Source organism: Trachemys scripta, chromosome 8 (assembly GCF_013100865.1).
Source record: "Trachemys scripta elegans isolate TJP31775 chromosome 8, CAS_Tse_1.0, whole genome shotgun sequence".
NCBI classification, from domain to species: domain Eukaryota; kingdom Metazoa; phylum Chordata; order Testudines; family Emydidae; genus Trachemys; species Trachemys scripta.
The window spans coordinates 102619778-102638893 of NC_048305.1; the positions used below are offsets into that span (position 1 = coordinate 102619778).

General features: G+C 46.9%; 1 protein-coding gene across 1 annotated transcript; it reads right to left on the reverse strand.

Moving 5' to 3' along the window:
* Positions 1-16742: 16742 nt before the first annotated feature.
* On the reverse strand, positions 16743-19093 carry FOXD2 (forkhead box D2). The gene has a single exon (XM_034780449.1). The coding sequence runs from the start codon at positions 18876-18878 to the stop codon at positions 17625-17627; it is 1254 nt and encodes a 417-aa protein (XP_034636340.1). The 5' UTR covers positions 18879-19093; the 3' UTR covers positions 16743-17624.
* Positions 19094-19116: the final 23 nt, after the last annotated feature.

Consider the following 19116-nt stretch of genomic DNA (forward strand, 5'->3'; position numbering starts at 1 on the left):
GAGGCATTTCCCTCTCCTTCCTCTAGTCCCACCGCTGCATCTCACGCCGGGATCGCGAAGTCACCCCTGCAATGTGTGTCACCTCTCATTCACGGCTCAATGAAGCAAGAGGGGAGGGAGAGATCCCTTCAGAAGCAAGGATTGGAAATTGATTTGCCAGTTGGCTCTTCCTTGGAAGATACTGACCAAAAACCCCTTTAAGCCCCCTCTCCTCCTCTCGCCCCAGTTCTGATGAGGTTTCCAGTTAGAAAAACACACATAAAAGTCCTCATTTAGGATACACACAGTCAAACGGGTGCTTAGTTACCAGCAGTCTAATTGCTATATATATTTTTTTTGTACAGAAGACTGTTATAGCAAAAATTAAAACCAGAAAAGCGAGCTTGGGGAAAGCCAGCTTTGCTGCCCTGCGATTGTTTTCATGGGGTAAAGTCAATGGGGCTCACAGACTGCTGCCCACTCGTGTGTCGGTGCAAGGAAGAGTTTAGGAGACGGCTTTGCTTCAAGATTTCATTGGAAAATGGAAAGATCCGGAATCTCCTTAAACTCCAACACCCGATTCCCGCTTCCTCCCCCACCCCCCACCCCCCCAGGTTATTTCGCCTACACAAGACGAGAGTCATTTCTTTATTATTATTTATGGGGTCGGGTTACATGATACTTGCTCCTAAACAAACGCAAAACCAGGCAAACCTTGGGACTGATTTATGAGGGGGAGGGTTTGATAACTACATGTAGCCCCCCTCTCTCAGACCCGACCCTCCCTTAAAACGGATCGTTTCTGTGTAAGGTCTCGATTTTTTTTTTCCCTCCGGTGGTCCGTATGCTGGGAGCAGGAGTTTGTGATGGGAAGTCTGTTAAAGCCATTAGGATTTTGGCACCGGGGCACAAGAAAAGCAACACAAACACCACTCACTTTTCTAAATAAACATTAGTCTTAAAAAGTTTGCACTATTGACCCCCCGCAGATCTGATTACTTGTAATTCTCTGAACCATATTTTAAGACCTCGAACTTTTTTTTTTCTTTTTGGAGGGAGGGGGGGAATAGAGGGAGCCTCCTCTTGGTTTATATGTGTCACACACACACACACACACACACACACACACTTCGGTGCTTTCCGTTATTTTGGGGGCCGAGGGGGGGCGGTTCATGGTGCACCGCAACTGAAGGGAACTGTTTCCACGCTACGCCGCTCTAGCTTTTCAACTCGGATTAAATCAATCTGGACGAACCGCATCTGCCCATGCACACGGTACAGCAAAAACTGCATGATCGATTGCAACGTTTTCTTCCTTTTACACTGTATCCCCCCCACCCCCACCCCCGCATTTCACTTTACAAAAACCACAACCCTCGGCTGGTTTCCTGTGGAAACGAACCATGGACCGCGCCAAGTTTTGGGGGATCCTAAAAAAAGGGGGGGAGCCATAACAGTAATTCTTGGTCATTTCATTGTTGGTATTTCAGGGATTTGGGGGAATGGGTTACACACGGAGAGAGCAGCGAAACCCCACGTGATTCCAAGCAAAGAGGAATTCAGGGGTAGGTGAGCCCCGAACTGCTGAGTAATGTGGATTGCCTGTCACTCCGAGCCTGCCGCAGCCAGTATCCAGGTCTCTATTTCAGCGGGCCGAGCGCTATTTTCTTTCTGGCCAACTTCTCAGAGGCTGGGTGGGTGGGGGGGGGGGGGGGGGGGATTGGAAGGACAGAGCCACTCGCCTTTCCGCAGCATGCAAGGGTTGCTTTGGTCTCTGTTGATGTTTATGACATTCACGCTGCTCGTGTTATGTCTCGTTGCAGCGCCCAGCCAAAGCCGGCCGCCTGGCTGGATTTGCCAAGTGAGCACCGGGCTCTCGCCCCCCCACCCCACCCCCTTTCCTCCTACGGCTCCCAGGCAGCTGTGCAGAGGTACCCTCAGATTAATTGGAAGGGTCACATGTTAAATCCTCGCTGTTGTTCCCGCTAATATCTCTGTGTCCCTCTGCTGCACATTTACCGATTTCTCTTAAACCAGCCATTGTCACAAGGTTCACCCCAGGAACAACGAGCCAATGGGTTGCCACGGCAACTATAATGACATTAAAATAGAGCCCACCCCCCACTCTCCAACCAGGCAGGAGGAGACCAGTGCAAAGTATTATGCATCTGTGATAGCACAGGCGGCTTGCGTGTTTTTTTTTAACAGCGGGGAGAGAGCAGAAGTACTAGGGCAAATTAGTGCTGAAGAGATCTGGCAGCTCCCATCCAGCCAACTGTTAAACACCATCCCGTGAAGTTAAGCCAGTCCATGTCCAGCAAAATCCCCCCCCCCCCCCTACAAGCAAGTGATTTCCGTTTGGAGCCCCCCAATCGACTCAGGCAGTGGAGAAAGTTAAACACTAATAAACAAAAGAATCGTTAACAATAACGAAGAATAATATATAATCACCCCCTTTCTAATTTAATATTTGTAAAACAACGCCCCAAAAGGGGAGAGGGGGGGATCACATATTTCCAAACACTGATCCGTGCCCATGAACGTTGCCTTGTGGATAATATATAGTGGTATTTAGGAAAGATGTTCAAACTGGTTTCAAAACCAGAAGACTAAAGGGGAGGGAGAAACAGGTGGTGTTCTTCCCCCATACACACACACTTTACGTTTTAGGAAATCCAGTGATGCAACCATCAAAACACGGAACTCGGCGCTGAAAGTGGCGGGGTAGTTTGCAAAATTGGGTCCCTAGCTTAATGAGTGGGAGAACCTATTTGGTTCTTGCATTGCCTTTGCAAATCTATCCGCGTGAAATTGGGTAAATATTATTATTAAATCCGATTATTTAAAAAATATTAAGAGCCAGAATATGCCTGGAGATACAACCAGAAAGATGCGCCTCTTTTTTAAGGGGTGTGGAGACAGGATCCTTTCGCGTTCGATTGAAGAAGATGTTTGCTACTTTTTCAATGAAAATCAGCGCGTTGTCACTTTCCTTTCAAGAGCATTTATTTTTCATATCCGAGTTTATTTCGAATAATCCCTTTGCAGGGTCATTTCCAGAATTGTTTGCTTAAAAATTGGATGACGCGGGGTTAAAAGAAGTGTTTAATGTTACAAGGAAACTTTCGCTGTGAATATTCTATCTACAGTTAAATTCCCTTCCAGCTACACAGTTGCCACATAAAGGTAAAACTTTATTAAATGATCAAAGGACACTGATTTACGGTAATACTGAAATTCTGGGCAGCGCAGCTATAATCTAAATATAGACTGGACCTCACTAGAATAAGTGGTTGATTTTTTATTATTTGATGCTTGGTAGCTACATTTAAAATTTCGGTTGTCATACAACGGTGATTAGGGGGGTGTCACATAGATATAAAATAGATACTGATCTCTGTAGATTAGAGAGGAATTTCCATAGAAATATGTTGGTTTCTAAACTAGATTTCAAACTCTGACTCCTAATTAGAAACATCCTAGGAGACCACCTGGGTGCTATTTAAGGAAATGAATTTAGCAACACCATTGAGTGAGGGGCATCGGTGGATCAGCTACGATTCTTAATTTCATATTTTGGGGGGGGGAGCCTGTTTCCCAATTGGGTTCGATTTGGTGTCAATACCAGTTCTGTGAATCGGATTTACACGAGCGAGCCATTTCTGCAGCGATAATTTTGTAATCTAACCTCTCTCGTTTGGCGTCATTGAAAACCAGGCATCATCTTATTACTTTGGCTGTGAGGGGCTTTTTTTGTTTTATTTCCGCAATAAAGGTGAGAATTCTGTCCACTTCCCCTTCGGTCTCTTGTGATTTGTTCTTCAGTGGTGCAGGATCCGGCCCCCAACTGCGTGTGTTTACACAGATGCATATTGTATACACGCACATTCAAACTATTTTAAAGCAAGGAATGCATCTTCACATCCAACCGTTCAACATTTCCATCTGCCACGGGGTGCACACCCTTACTCATGCGAGTGGTTCTTACTCAGCCCTCTCTCGTCCGGTTGACGTTAATCCAAATGATTCTAGTAAGAGCTTTTCAGGATCGGGTCCATATCGGGCAAAGGGATGTTTTCCAAGGAAAATGTTTTCACTTGCAAGTCATACGTGAATGGGAGGAGAACAGAAGGAGACCGCTGGGCGAGTCTGCTTTCAGTTACATCGGGGACGTCAAGAAATGGGAGGGAATTTTTTTTATTATTATTTACAAGTTAAATGCATATTCTGCCATGCCCCCTACCACTCCCTTTTCAGAGCCTAAACCCTTTGCATCTGTATCTGCTCTGCATCGACACAGGTTCGTTTCCAGATGATTGGGGGGGGGGTTATGAACTGCAAAACCCAAGACGCTGGGCCCGATCCTGATCAGAAATAAACGCGATGGGGTTTTTTCTAGCAACAGAAGTAGGGGCAAGACCTGGCCCTAAAATGGTCACACACACCCGTTACCACGTGGGATCAACGTGCTCTTTCTTTGTGGCTATTTGCCGCGAGGTTGGGGATAGAGTCCATCCACCCCTTCCCCCCAAGCTCGCTGGGCCGCAGCTGTCAAAGGCTGGCTTTTCTGCCAGGCAGTCAGGGCTGGTGGGGCTTGGAGAGCCGGTGTCCGTCGCGCTTTAAGAATACATAGCAAGGTGCAGGGGTCGGGGTATCCACTTTCACAGGAGGGAGAAGAATTCAGCTGCGATTTGGCCCCCTCACAGTCTGAGTTCGGGAGCCATGGCTGCAAAGGGGGGGAGGGGGGGAGAAAGGCCTCCCTCCCTTGAACTCTCCTTCCCCTGCCTTTGTAACTTTCAGGACGTGAAGGGTTTAGCCCCCCTCCTGCATACGTGTTCTGAGGCTTGAATGAGAGTTTGCTGGGCCTGTTCGCCTGGATCCCTCCAGACTTCAATGTGGTTTGCCATCCTTCCTTCCCTCGGCACTTCACAGCTACGCCGCTGTACTTAAGGACTCACCAGCTACTTCGGATCCGGAGCTGCAGGCCCAGCCCCGACTCCAGTTGTAACATAACACTGGATCCTGCAGCCCTCGCTCTCTAACAGCTCTGGAGGGGGGGAGGGGGTTGCGTCCCATGGTTTTTGCTTCCTAGCTGTTAGGCGCTACTGAAATATAAATACAAACTGGAATGAACTGCTAAGCACGGCCTGGTCCGAGGAGTTTTTCCCCCTTCCACCCCCCGGGGCAAAAGCTGGCTCTGTAGCTAAATGCCTCTCTCCCCGTTCGCCTAAAGCCACGTTGCCAAAGAAGGAAACCCAGCGGTTTGGTTCTTCCTCGGGGTTGGTTTGTTTAGGCTGGAAGGTGAAGGGAGTTTTGTGATAAGCTCCCAGCCCCTGTGGGCTCAACGAACAAGGTCGGGGCATAGGCGCTGGGACCATGTGCATAGGGGCAGTGAAAGCCCCAAGACACATGATAGGAGAAGAACCGCTTCCGACCACGGAGTGCAGCTGCACCCCCACTTCCAGCACCTCTGGCCAGGGATGCTGGAACGACTTGGGTCGGGGGGGTGCTGATTACTACTCCAGGTTCGGGGAATTCAGCCCCACTGGCCAAGGCTCTCTTCGCCATGTACCTCCCGCAGAACTAGGGCCTGGCCTTTTCTCTTAGCCATATTTCCTGCCGCCTGTGCCGGCGTGAATAGGAGAAGCCTCTTGGGAAGGACTTGAGAGCGGCAGGTCGCTTGTCTGCTAGGTCGGGCCAGGAGGTTAGTTTGGAATTTGTGCCCAGGTGGTCGGCCCCTTTTACAACATAAAGCGGGGGGAGGGGTGGGCAATGGGACAGACTGTAGCTGCATTGAATAAAGCAGCAAGAGGATAAAAAACAAGTAGCCGCCTCCATTCAGACCTGCTCCTGGCCAAATGGACAAGCGGAAAGAGCTCTCCCTTCCCTCCCTGGTCCGTGTTTGCAGTGTCGGGCCCCGGATGCTAACGGGCTTTGGGGGGGTGAGGTGCTATTGTATTGGACCCATTGCTGGTGGTGAATGAGACACGCCTCGGGGACACGGAGCCGGAAGGCTGCTCCTTCACCAGCAGAAGTTGCTCCCATAAAAGATCTTCTCACCCACCTTGTCTTATTCGCAGCAGACTCAGGTAAAAGACGCCAGCGGTGAAGACAAGCCGGCTGAGTCCCGCCCCCTTGTTTGGCTTGAATGACCAGAGACCACTTAGTCCACGGGCTGGATTGACACCCATTAAGTGGCTATGCTGCGCATATGGCCTACGTCCCCCATCTAGGGCCCGACCCTGCAGTTCTCGTTGCAATAAAGGCGGCAGGATCGGGCCCACGGAACTCGCCCGGTTCCTATATGATACCAAGCGTTGGAGGGGGGAGGGGGGACGTATCCGTCTCCCATTGAAACGGACTGAGACTTGTTTTGACTTCCAGGATCAAGCAGATTCCGTTCGCTGGGGAGTAAAGGGCAGGGGGGGCAGGGAGGGGAGCCGCACACGGAACACCAAACGCAGCGTTTGCTTCCACATCTTGCAATCATCTCCCCTGCGCGCCGTTTGGGTCCAAGCCCCAGCCACAAGCCAAAAGCTTTTCCTCCACAGTTCATTGGATTAGCCATTTCTTCCGCGGGTAGAACCGTTTCTTGTCGAGCCTGTCATCACAACGGCTTCGAGGTGTGGATATGGCGCAAAGCACTCTCGCAGTAGCTTTGTGTTCCGCCTCCCTCCCGAGCACCAGAACAAAGCGACCAGCGCGAGACGAGGAACGCTGGCAAGAGACACAATTTGCAAAGCAACTCCAGTCCGAGGTTACTTAAATCAAGTAATTCTTTCTCCTGGGGGGCAGGGGGGCACAGATTTAGGGAAATCGTTAGTGGAACGCTGCTCAGACCCGTTTTAATCGAGCGATCTGTAATTATCACTTTAGTACCAGCACCGCTGTGTATTGGGAAACTTTCGCCCTCTCACATTTGAAGATGATTTTTCTTTTTAAACGGAGTTGCTTACAGCTGTGTATTGCTGACGCTTTCCCCAGTGCATCAGAGTTTAAATCTCCAAATCGCCTCTATTCGCCCCCCACCCCATTGCTTGGTGTAGAAAGAGATACCGTACCTACCCTTGGCTAAGTTTCCCGAAGCTTGAGACAGCCCAGCCCGCATCTTGGACTTACAACTGAGCTAAAACAAAGCCCCAAGAATGCTTATTCCGAAGTGTTCTTCTCAGGCCAGGTTTATTTAGGTGGATACAACAACCAACCTGTCCAGCAGGAGAGTTAATCTCTATATTCAGAGAAGGGGCAATCAAATGAGGTTAAAAATAATTTCCCCTGTGAGATGTGCCAGCCAACGCTGCTGTGTTGCTGACATGAGACTTTCCAGCGTGGTGGATAAATTTACTTGTGTCCCACATGACCGGGGAAGGGAGAAGGTCATGAGACTGAGATTTACTTTCTAAGTCACAGAGGAGACACGGATTTCAACTCCGGGTACCGCATTATTCTACCCTTGAATCTAACTCCGTTCAGTTGTCAGAGCGACGCCAGAAAACGCCCTGCGAAGGCGCCGGTCGCTGGAACAAAAGTAGAATTTTAGGCCGCAAGTTATTTTCCCTGAATACAATGTGCTTAAGTGGCCAACAGGAATGGGACATTAAATCTCTGCTAATAACATGAGCGTTCATAGATCGCCCAGAGAACCTGATTGCGGCTAGGAATGCAAAGAACAGGTTCCCAAGGACCTCACTGCCCCGTGGTGCAGATTTCCATCGAGGGCAATGGACAATTGCCCCCAACTTGAGGATGTGTCCCCAATATCCGATAGACTTTGAGAAGGCACCAGCAGCGGGTTCTGCGTCTATCGATCCCGAACCGCATTCTTGCTGCCCTGGAAATCAATAGGAGTGTTTGCCACTGACTTGACTGGGAACAGGGACCTGGCCCTTCATCCAAAGGCTGGTTTGCATTTTTTGGTTTGTTGTGTTTTTATTTATTTAACAGCCACCGACGGGGCAGAAGGGATACCAGAGCGAAACCACACAACAGATGGCGGCGGAGAGGCAAATCAGAAAGGAAACTTTTAGCCAGAGAGTCCCCATAAGATGTGGGAGGAAAATATTAGAATGTAGGAAATGTAGCTTTTCGTTCCCCTGTGAAGAAAGAAAGAAGGGACTATGCACGGAATCTCTTTGATATGGTTGAGGATGTGAAACAAATTTGAGTTAAAAAGAACAGTGACTATAATTTAGTCTAAATCTGGAGCTGACATGAGCCGACGACGCTGAAATGTGACCAGATTGTGTTTGCAGGGACAGCGCCTTTCCTTAACGTATTCGTTTAAGTTTAAAGAGAAAGTGTGGAGGTCTATTTCTGCCCCATCTATATGCTTATGAGGCTCTAACTGCCTCGCTCTACCAACCCCAACCAGACAAAATCCTCCATTAAAAGTGGGAGGGTTTTTTCCTGTAAAACCAAACACCAAGGCACACAACAGCACAGCGACCCGAGGAGCACACATCAGCCCTCCCACCACTCAGTGTAAGAGAATATTCAGGATCATTTCGCTAGGGGCGAGGGAGATCTAAACCGACTTTTGCTTCAGCCGTGTTGGACTCCTTTTAATCTGCTGGCCTGGGGGCCAGGTTGAGAGCCCATTGCGAAATTCACTCCAATCGGCCCACTAAATTCATTTGTGACCAAAGCCAAATGTACCTCGGCAGAAGCAGTTTTAGGGGAAGGCCCTGCTTCCAATCAGGCGATAAAATGAACATCAGCTAACCCTACTGCCCATCAACTATTGATTGTAAGACCCATTGGGGGCATTTGTTCCTACAAACATCCCCTGAACAAATAATTTGGACGGTATTTTCTTTCATTTTCCTGAACCAGAAAATAAGAGATAAATGCACTGAATAAAATTCATTGTCCATGAATCATGCAGTCCTACTAGCAATGAAGTGAGGGTTGGGTTTTTTTCCTGGTTAAAAAATTAAGTTTTCCAAGGAATGAATTAAAAGCAATTCTTTTTAAAAAAATCATTGCTTCTAAAGAACATGGTTAACTTGTATCTACTTGTGTGACCCTGTGAACCTAGTAGTATTTTATTATATTAATGTCTGAAATGGGAGGGGGAGGGACAGAAGAGAAAATTAGCCGTGGGTTATGAGGAAAAAATCCGTGTGGGGATCTGGTCACCCTATTGAAAGACCTTACTGGATCCGAATAAAGCAATGGTTCATGTCCTGCTTCATGAATATGCTCAAAAACTGGTCTAATTTACCAGCTAGAGCAAAACTCCCATTGACTTTCCAGGGGAGCTTTGCCCGGTACTTTAGCTACACCGAACACCAATTTTTTTTACCCGGCAAAGTCACTTACTTCCCACCGAAGTTTTCTGTGATGAATTTTAATTCAGCGGCAGGGGAAACTTTTCACTTCATGAACGCAAATTTCAGAGCACTCCGGCTCATCTTTCGAGTGCGGGGAAACTGAGCCAGGAAAAATAGGAGGCGAGTTTTGCGAGAGTAAGGACTGCAGGAACCGGCCCTGTTAATTTCAGAGTGTACATCCCCCGCCCTAAAAGGGAGCAAAATGAAATAACTGGTAAGAATGTCATTTTCCTTGAAAATGAGGTTACAACCGGGAGTCAATGGAGCCTTAGCCCAACTTTTAAAATGTGCGTGTGTATATCATTTCCTGTTTGATCGAATTAAGTGGCTGGTATAATTACCTTGCACAGTCTGACTTGTAAATCTGATCCTAATTAACCAGGAAATATTGGGGAGGAGGGTGTAATTAACAAGCATCTGAAACATTGACTAGAGACAAAAGTTATCCTTTGCAGCACTGGACACAGAAAAAAAACTACATCTCCAGTCCTTTTCCACTATATAATCTTCCGTGCAGATTTTCATTATGATTTACAAGGCTATCTTTGGCAGATGGAGAATATGAACGTTCGTTAGAAACGAATGTTAATAACTTGCGATTTTTAAAATAGATGTATATACTTAGGCACCTAAATGACACAGCTTGCCTTGCCAAAAGAAACAGGAGACATTTATAAAATAAGGCAAAATATCATGGGTTTTGATTTAGGAAAAATGAGATGTTTTTCCTCAATCCAATTTTGGAATTAAACAGTATTAAATATTAACCAGGCGCCTTCGATGGGTACATAAATCTAGTTCAGTGTTCCATAGGTGCCGTTTAAAATAAACAGACAGCCAACACACTGATTTAGCTTATCAACATTTTATCCCTGGGTATCATCAAAGGAGCAACAAGAGCTATTAAAATTAGCATTTGAATTAAGATGGAGATGGAAACTCGAGATCAAAGACTTCGGTGCTTGTTATGTGCCATCCTGACACCTGTTGCTATGAACTACATGGACACAAAGGTTAATTTTATTTTTATTAAAAAAATAGCACAAATGCTCAAGAAAGGCCAGCCGGAGCTAAATGGAAAAGGGGGCTTCTCTTAGAGGCATGAGGTGTTTGCAGTCTGTAGTATCGCGTAGTAAGGGGTTATAAAGCAGAGCTCACATTACAGTATCTGGGTGTGTAGCCATTTCTAATTCCCATGCGCCAGTAAATTCTAAACAATCAACTGTTGAGTTTACAATTAAAAAAAAAAGATTCATTAATACCTTGGTTGTCTAGCCAGCCTTCAAGCTGAATGCGAGTCTACCAGAGATCCCTTTATAGTCTCTCGAATATCTGGAACCTATGCAAGACAGACTTTGTTGTTGATCTTATTTGGGCATCTTTCTGCAACGCTAGCCGCTTAATTCCTTCCACGGCAATGAAGAAAAAAAATTGGTTTATCGTGACAAACAAATCGCGGCGAGGTAGCTAAATTCAATAATTGCACTACAGCTGCATTGCAAAGATCATGCAAAAATCCCTGTCTAGATTCATGGCCTTACTAATGTCGATGCAAAGTTCTTGGAACTATTTGAACTCTGCCAACTGCGTGTCTCAAGTCAAATTTCTCCCCGCTTCTTAACACTGGAATTCTACATAATTGAAGAAGAATCCTCGCCTACCAGGTGTCCGTGGAACCTAACTGAGGATCAGTCATTAAAAGTGAAACCCAACAGTTATTTCCTATTCACTGCGCTGTGAATGAAACATAACCGGACCGGTCCATACAGCAGACAAGTAGCACTTCAAGAAAACTTGGCAACTGTGGTAAGGAATCAGTTTCAGATCAAGGAGGGACCAGATTAATAAAAGAAAAAAAGTTGAGGACAGAGAAAGAAAGGACGCAGAAGGAAATGAAGGAAAACTGGAGAGAAAGCTTATTTAAAATGTCGTTTGATTCCTTCCCTCAACTCCCAAACCCTTTAGAAACCAAATCCACACGGATTTCAGTATTGCAAAGCATATGCAATAGCAAGTTATCTTTATTTTAAAGTTGTAACAGATCCTTTGGATGGGGAGTAATTATATGAACTACAACTAGTTGTTTATATCGCTTTTTTTTTTTACATGACACTTAATTAGCTCTGAAGGCAAAAGTCAGCGAGTGCGTCCAGAGTTTAGACTAAAATGGATTTTAAAAACCGCCACAAAATTCATTATATTCTGAAACTTTGAAGGGTGATTTTTTTTTAATAAAACAAAAAGTGCAAAGCCACGTATTGGCTTCCCTGCAAACAGTCACATTTTGTTTCATTGTAACTTTGGCTTCTGATTCCAAGCAAGGAATGCTGCCTGTAATTGTGCTGGCACATAAAATATAAAGTGCATGGGTAGATACGAAGTATATTTGTTTGTGACCTGCAGTATTTTCTTACCAAACCTGCATAAGACAAGGAAGTATTAAGGCTACACGAAAAGAGGGAGCAAAGTTTGCCGCTTGACTGATTTGTGCTCTAAAGATTCACAAAAGCCTCACATTTAAGCGTGGAATTGAGGCTATATAAGAAGTCTCCCGTGTCTCAATCCATTCGAGCGTATTAAGTAACAAATACCTAAATATTCGCACTCCAGTTGTCTTGAGTGGGCAGAGGTGCTGTCTGAGATCTGAAATACCACCCGGAAAAAGTTTAACTCCGGACCTTTAGCGCGCTACAATAAATCTTTATTTCATTTCAACAATTCCAAGGGGGTATCCTCCCCACCGCCTTGCAAACTGAATAAAACTGACAACGTCTATTATTCTCTCGTCGCTACCAACAATCCTTCCCCATCACTGTCACAAATGGGCTTTCAAAGCCTCTTAAGCCGGACAAAGTTTTAAACTTCATTAAGTGGCCAATAAAATGACCCTTTGGGTCTAGATTTAAATATGCCGGATTTGAGCCCTAAATAAAAAGAGGGTTATAAATAGATTTTTTTCCCCCGGGGGACTAGGCTCTGCTGCCTTCAAACTTTAGAGAAATAAACACGTTTGCTATGTTTTTTGCATGTCTGCTTTTTCCTATAACAACTACAGCCCCTGGGTGGTCGCCAATGCAAAAGAAAGAAAGAAAGAAAAAACACGCTTCAGAAAACTAACAAGACAAGACACGAATTAACATGGTTAATAAACCCCTTGCAATATCCCAAGGCAGATAGAGTCTTTCTAATCTTGCCAGGCCATGTCACAGAAAGTCCCCACTTGGAAGCCTCAGCGGCTCCTATATTTGTGTGAAAGATCTAAACACGGCAATATCACATTTTCCATTCAATAACTTGTGTTCAGTAACTTGCCGCTTGTGTTCCAAAAGCAATAGTCATTGGAGATTTTAAAACGTAGGAAAATTTAAAAGGTAACAATTTCGTTCCTAAAATAAAGGGAGGGGGATGAGAAACGATGTGTATTAGGAGGGGGGAAAATAGTCCACTCCCTTGCAAATATTTGTCTTAAGTCACAAGTCAGAGAAAGTGTCTTAAGAAAGGGTAAAGTGATTACTCTAATTAAGATTTAAAGCAAGCGTGAACATGGGGGGGGGGGAGGGGAAAGGGTTCTTCTCAGAAATAGGAAACCAAAGAGGCCTGGCCATCAGGGAAGGGTTTAACCACTGGACATCGGTGTTTAGAAAAGGTGTTTTCCATAATCCAGATCATTTTTCAGCGCTCCGTTTAACCATAAAGACAAAAATATTGGAGAAGGGAACGGGCTTCTGACCTTCCTAATTCCCCCAAATCAGTTTAAAACGCTCCTGCGGGCTTCTGATCGCAATAATGGATACCACAGCCTGCCAAAGGAGGAGATGTTTGGGGAGAGTTTTAATGCGATTCCAGGAGCCGGAGGTTTCGGATGGGGATGCGCGGTGGGGATTTAAGAGCTAGATCGAAATTGACACGCTGTTCCCTCTATCCCAAGAATCGTGATCACTCAATTTAGGCCAATGACTGGGGATGGGGGGGGGATTTAACAATGAAAGGGGGGGTTCCCTCCACACCAGATGTGTTCTGAAACGTGTTACAACATTTCTTGTTCAGTTAAGTAACCTCGGAGGCCTGCCCCTTTGCAAACAGAAATGTTGCTGAGAAGGACTGTTTTCCCTAGCAATATCAAGGGGGGGGGGCGAGTTACACACACACAAAAAACATCGCACGGGTCACATTTCTGGGCTCACGTGAACGATATAAGCGTTTGAATGAAACCCACTTCGAATCGAAACATCCATACTACAGTATTTAGTATCTTCCGGGCAGCTGTTTTGCGGTTAAAGTCCCTTCAACTGACACCTCAGGAAGGTATTTAACTCACCACCCCTCCCACCAAAAAAAAAAAAAAGAACACAACCCCCAAACAATCCACCAAAGAAACGTTTGCAAAAGGGAGAACCCAGCTGGCATTTCATGTATAGACAGGAACTGGGTAGGGTTAGATTATGGATCGATTCTGCAGTCGTTATTCAGACAAAAAACTCCTAGGGAGGAAGGGTTACAGGATCGGGCCCTGTGGTGTCATGTACATGTATTCAGCCTTCAGTCTTTCTAGGTTTATAAAGGGTTTTTTTTAACTGCAGTTTTCCAAACAAGAACAGAACAATTTCATAACAGGATTTGGGCAAGAGGGGAAAATACTGGCTGGGACAGCTAATCACTCTCCTTGAATGCTAACATCGTTCAGTGATCGGTTATTGCCAATGCCCCCTCCAATAAACAAAACAAACAAACAAACAATCCTCCCCCCCTTTAGCCAGATAGGCGTGAAAAACGATCCTCAACGACCGCTTAAAAATAATGCCCCGTGAAGATCAAACCTACAGAGTCAGCCAGCCCCGTAATTAGAGGCCATTATCCGCGGTGCCTTTAAACACCACCCCCTCTAGAGTTAACGTTATTCCATATTTCGCTGTTAACCCTGTCGCCTTGGCAAGGTTTGGCGGTGGAATTGAAGGCTCTCAGATCAGACAAAACCTGGGGTGCGGCGGAGTCCGACCCCCCCCCGACACATATCAAAATGAGGGGGTCCATTGGGTCTACAGACAGTCGTTATTATGGATTAACCAGCCCACGCGTCATACAATATCCGTGTCTAAATACTACACTTCTATTTAGACCTAGAGAACCGCAGAGAGAGAAAAAAAAAATCAACCTAACACGACACAGTTTCAGGCTGCAATGCAAACGAGACAAGCCAATGAGGAAGGTTTGATATCATTTTGACTCGGATTAAAGTAAATAATAATAATAATAAAATTGGTTACCTTTCCTGGTAAGTTTCATTCATGGTCACAGAGGAAAAACAACTAGTCTCACTTGATGGGACCGGAAGGGGAAGGAATGGGTGAACAAGAGAAAATTCCAGCCACAAAAGGTGATTTCAACCTAACAGAAGAAGTTTTGGGGGGGGGGGGGAGCGCGCACTGGTGTGTTTGAAACCATCATTGTTCTACTCAATGAGCAAAGGGTGGAAGCCTCAGAACAACTATTAATTGGGTTTGGGTAATGACTGGTCTGCAATCTGCAACTCAGAGACTGCTACCTCTCGTCTAGGAACAGATTTGCCCTCTTAGGGGAAATCCCAAATACCTTAATCAGAACAGTAAGAACAGATCCTTAAACAAGATCTGCCAAAGGGGGTTTTAAATGCAATGTCCTGTTTATTAAATCTGCTACCTATCCACACTGGTTCTACATTTTACATGGGATTTCATCCTACATGCTTCTCAAACTGTTTTCTACCAGTCACTACATTCTCTAGTTATTTAGTTCCCTTTCACAATGTTTTTCTCCACCCCCACAGGCTCTTTAAAAAAATTCGCTCACAACTTTTAAAATAAAAACCCTGATGTACAAGTTCTCTCCTTTCTCCCTATGGATTCCACATTATTAAGAGCCACCTCATTTATTAAAGCGGATCTGAACAAAGTTAGTTTCTCTTCACTGTTTTCTTCTAACTCCATCAAAGGCTCCGGGGAGAGAGAAGGGGGGGGCGGACCACCCCTCTAGTAATGAGCTTGTCAGAAACACCCCCAACTTAGCCATTTAACTACTTGCACGCAGTTAAAGCCACAGAAAAGGGGAGGCCGGAAGAAGAAAAGAGCTGTAGAGACTCTTCAGCGTTTCCACCATGTGCCTGGCAATCTGGAAAATAGATTCATTGGCCTCCTCTTTTCTCCCATGTCGAGCCTTGTAGCCCCTTTTGTAGGAGCTGGACATGAAAGGGGACAACCAAGTGTCTGACAGAAGATCGCTTTTCAGAAGCAAATGGGCGTGAGAGCGAGATGTGAGACCGCTCGCTGGGCGCCTATTCAGGGGAAGCAGCCCTTTAAGCAACAACATCAACAAACTCAGCTGAGGTTGGAGGCGGATTAAGAGAGATGTAAAATGCTACACGATTCGAATCCTCCCCACACACACACTCACCCGCGACCCCTCCTCCCTTGGAATATATTGATCTCTATGCGGACCGGAGTCCATTCGAACAATGCGAAGCTGGTAAATGAATATTGGGGGAGGAGGGTCCCCCCCCTCAGTCTGGTTTAATTCAACTGACTGGGCAAGGCTTTTTGCGCACAACTTCTCTGCTTGCTGCACAAGAGACCAGGATGCTTCCTTAAAGTAACGCGATTGCTTTCAAGTTTCTGCGTGACAATACAACAACCACAACAACAAAAGGGGGGGGGGGTGTCAGAGAGCCGTTGCAAGATGTTTATTTACTTTTGTAAGTTGTTGCAAAATGTAGGCAGAGCTCTCGAGTTTCATTGGTCATCCGAACTCCTCGGACCCAAGGAAAAACAAAACCCTGCCAGTTAATTTTCCCATGTGCCAACGTTTCCAAACAAAATAAAAAAGGGGGAGAAAACACCCCCCCCCACACACACGCGCGTATTCTCTCCCCCTCCTTCCTTAGGAACAACCTGGCAACAGCAAGTCTTTGCCAAAAACAGGAGTTGAATTGGTTGCCTACTGTAGAACCAAAACTAAAAGTCTAATAATCGAAAGGAGATGATACAAACCTTGAATTATGAGGGTTTTTTTTTTTTAAAGGGGGCATATTTACAAAAAGAGCAAAAAGCCAAATTTAAACTTTTATATTCTGACCTGGTAAGAAGAGGAACTAAAATATTTATCCTGGGAAATAAAAACAAATCAATACACTGTTGATAGTCTGTCCTTCTATTCCACTTTACTCAATGTCTATTGAAGAGTTCGGTGCCGATTTAGGCCGAGTTTGGTGCTTCAGTTTAGTTTAGTAATGAAAAGCCCCATTCTACGGAGATCTAAGTGGATTTATTTTTAAAAGTTACCCATTTTCTAACTGGCGTCAATCGGGTGACTAAAGCACTCGGTTCTGAGGCCCAGAGTTGGAGCGGGGGGTGATCAGTTCTTCCATGAAGAAAATACATAAGAACGAACGATCGTTTGGGGTTTTGTTTTAAACAGGTCACAAACATTTATTAATTTACACCAGGGTGGGCAAAACTGCGTTGCCTTTTCCACAAAGTATTCACAGATTCTCTCAATAAAATAGATAGGACGGCTGCACAACCAGTGAAGAGAGAGAGGTGGAATCTGCACATTATCTCCCGAATAACCTATATACAAATAATTACAAATACATTAAAAAAAAAACACCTACACATTTAAGGGGTGGAAAAACTGGGTTAAAAATGAAAATTATAAAACTTCCTGATATCTCCGATTTTTTAAAATGTGTATTTGAATACGTCTCATTAAAAGCATCCGGAGTTTCACTGATTTTTTTTATACTGGATGATGCTTTATAAGTAAAATCTATCAAACCAAGATTTTTTAAAAAAATCGGATCATTAAACATTTTCCTCGGGAGGAAAAAAATACGCATACGTTGGAGGAAACCCTTAAAATCAGAGCTTTGAAGGAACGAGCAAAACCTTTTAAAAATACCCAGACATTTAAAACTCTCCTTGTAAGTTTCAAAACCAGCTCTCTCGCCAGGATGTTTGCCACTCGCAAAGAAAATGTTTCGAAGACCCGAGATCATTAAAAAAGAAAATTAACACCTATAAAATGTTACATTTTAACCAGCTGAGTTTCCCATCGTACATTATGGACACTTTATAAATACACTTTTGGAGGCTGGGGGGTAGTTTAGAATTCTTTTTCGAGCAAAGGGAAGAGATAGAGAGATCTGGATGCGAAAAAGACAAAAAACAAAAACAAAAAAGAAAGAATTCCTACCTTAAAACACAACAGGAGGAGAATTTTTTTTTTTGGGGGGGGGCATTGTTTTTTTGTTTGAAGGGGGCTTTTTTGTTTGTTTGATCTCTTTTAAAAGGGACAGCTACTCAGATTTGTGATTTTGCTGGAAAAGTTCTGTCCGGGCTGCAGGAGAGACTCGTGCGCCAAGTTTAAGTGGTTCTGTACCGGTGCCAAAGCGGGAGTCAGCATGGTCAGGACTTGAGCCTGGCTCCCAACTTGGCCAGAGGCGTAAGGGGAGGAGGTGGGGGAGCTGCTGTGGGGCGGCGGGGCAGCGCCCCCGATAATGTTGTCTATGGAAAAGGAAGGCCTCCGGGGGGTGCTGCTGCCGCCGCCGTGGCTGTTGTCTGCCTTGAGGGTCTGCAGGAGGGCGGCGGCGGCGGGCAGGGCGGTGGGGCTCAGCTGCGGGTGGTAGAAAGGTTTCCTGCAGCTCAGTTCGCCGCCCAGGAAGGAGGGGAGGCTGGGGGCGCCGGAGAAGACCGAGGCGGCCGGGGGCGGAGGTCCGGGCAGGGCTGGGCAGTGCGGGGGCTGGAAGGGAAAGGTGCCCCCCGCCGCGGGATGGGGCGGATGCGGGTGGTGGTAGTTCTGCAGCTGGAGGCCGTAGTTGTAGCCGTAGGGTCCGTAAGGGAAGCCGGGCAGGAAGGGGCCGGGGTCCCCCCCGGCTCGCAGCAGGAGCTCGGGGTGCTGGGGGTGCAGCGGCGGCTGCTGCCGCTTGAAGCGCTTCCTGCGGCGGAGGAAGCTGCCGTTGTCGAACATGTCGGCGGACTCCGGGTCCAGGGTCCAGTAGTTGCCCTTGCCCGGGTTGCCCGGCTCGCGGGGGATCTTGACGAAGCAGTCGTTGAGCGAGAGGTTGTGGCGGATGCTGTTCTGCCAGGCCGGGAACTTCTCCCGGTAGTAGGGGAAGCGGCCGCTGATGAACTCGCAGATCTCGCTGAGCGTCAGGCGTTTCTTGGGGCTCTGCAGGATGGCCATGGTGATGAGCGCGATGTAGGAGTACGGCGGCTTCACCAGCGGGTTCTTCCCGGCCGCCGGCGGCTTCTCCCCGGGCGCTGCGCCCCGGGCGCACGCCGGCTCCGAGGGGGCCCGCCTCTCCGGGGAGCCCCCCAAGCGCGCCTGGCTGCTGGCCCCGCTCCTGGGCAGCCCCAGAGGGTCGCTGTCGTCTTCTTCTTCTTCCTCCTCTTCCTCCTCCTCGCTGAATTTGCCCCCGTCCTGGGGGGGGCCCACCACATCGATATCCGCGTCCTCTACCTCGGAGAGCGGCTCCTCCTCCGGGGAGTTCTCGGACATGATCCCGCAGCTGCTGCTCCTGCTCCTACCCAGAGTCATTCTCGGGTAGCCGGGCCCGGGCTCCCCCCGCCTAGCGGCGGCCCCCGGAATGGTACCGAGGCGGCGGCCGGGGCTGCGCGGTCCCCCCGTCTCTCTCCAACCGGGCACAGCCGGCAGCGGGCTCCGGCTCCTTCTCCGGCTTTCCGCCGCTCTCCGGGCGGGAGAGAGTCAAGGCAGGATCCGGGTGGCGGCTGGAGGAGGAGGATGGGAGTTGGGGGGGGGGGGGGGACCGAGGGGG

Bases quoted from the DNA above. Each gene is read 5' to 3' on its own strand.
- FOXD2 (XM_034780449.1), bottom strand. From the start codon at position 18,878: ATGACTCTGGGTAGGAGCAGGAGCAGCAGCTGCGGGATCATGTCCGAG.